At 53.3% G+C, this 210-nt stretch overlaps 1 protein-coding gene across 1 annotated transcript in view; it reads left to right on the forward strand.

Moving 5' to 3' along the window:
* The window catches only part of LOC100959837 (keratin, type I cuticular Ha8), an 11835-nt gene that overhangs the window by 8580 nt on the left and 3045 nt on the right, over positions 1-210 (forward strand). The window contains exon 3 of the mRNA XM_012802892.1: positions 78-210. Within this exon, the coding sequence (XP_012658346.1) occupies positions 78-210 (133 nt within the window). The remainder of the gene's footprint in view (positions 1-77) is intronic.

Here is a 210-nt window from a genome sequence, read left to right on the forward strand (position 1 = left end):
GTGCTGGGTCTGAGAAGGCAGAAGGGTGGCAGGAAAAGAGCTTGGGGTGCTTGGATTCTCTCTGGACTTGGGTGTAGACACCCTCATGAGCTGGCACCCAGAGTGTGATGCTTTGTGTGTGAACCGTCTTCTTGGATTTCCTCAGATCTTGTGCAGCAAGGCTGAGAACGCCAGGCTGATTGTGCAAATTGACAATGCCAAGCTGGCTGC

This window comes from Otolemur garnettii, unplaced genomic scaffold, assembly GCF_000181295.1.
Source record: "Otolemur garnettii isolate 467f Iridium unplaced genomic scaffold, OtoGar3 scaffold00018, whole genome shotgun sequence".
NCBI classification, from domain to species: Eukaryota; Metazoa; Chordata; class Mammalia; order Primates; family Galagidae; genus Otolemur; species Otolemur garnettii.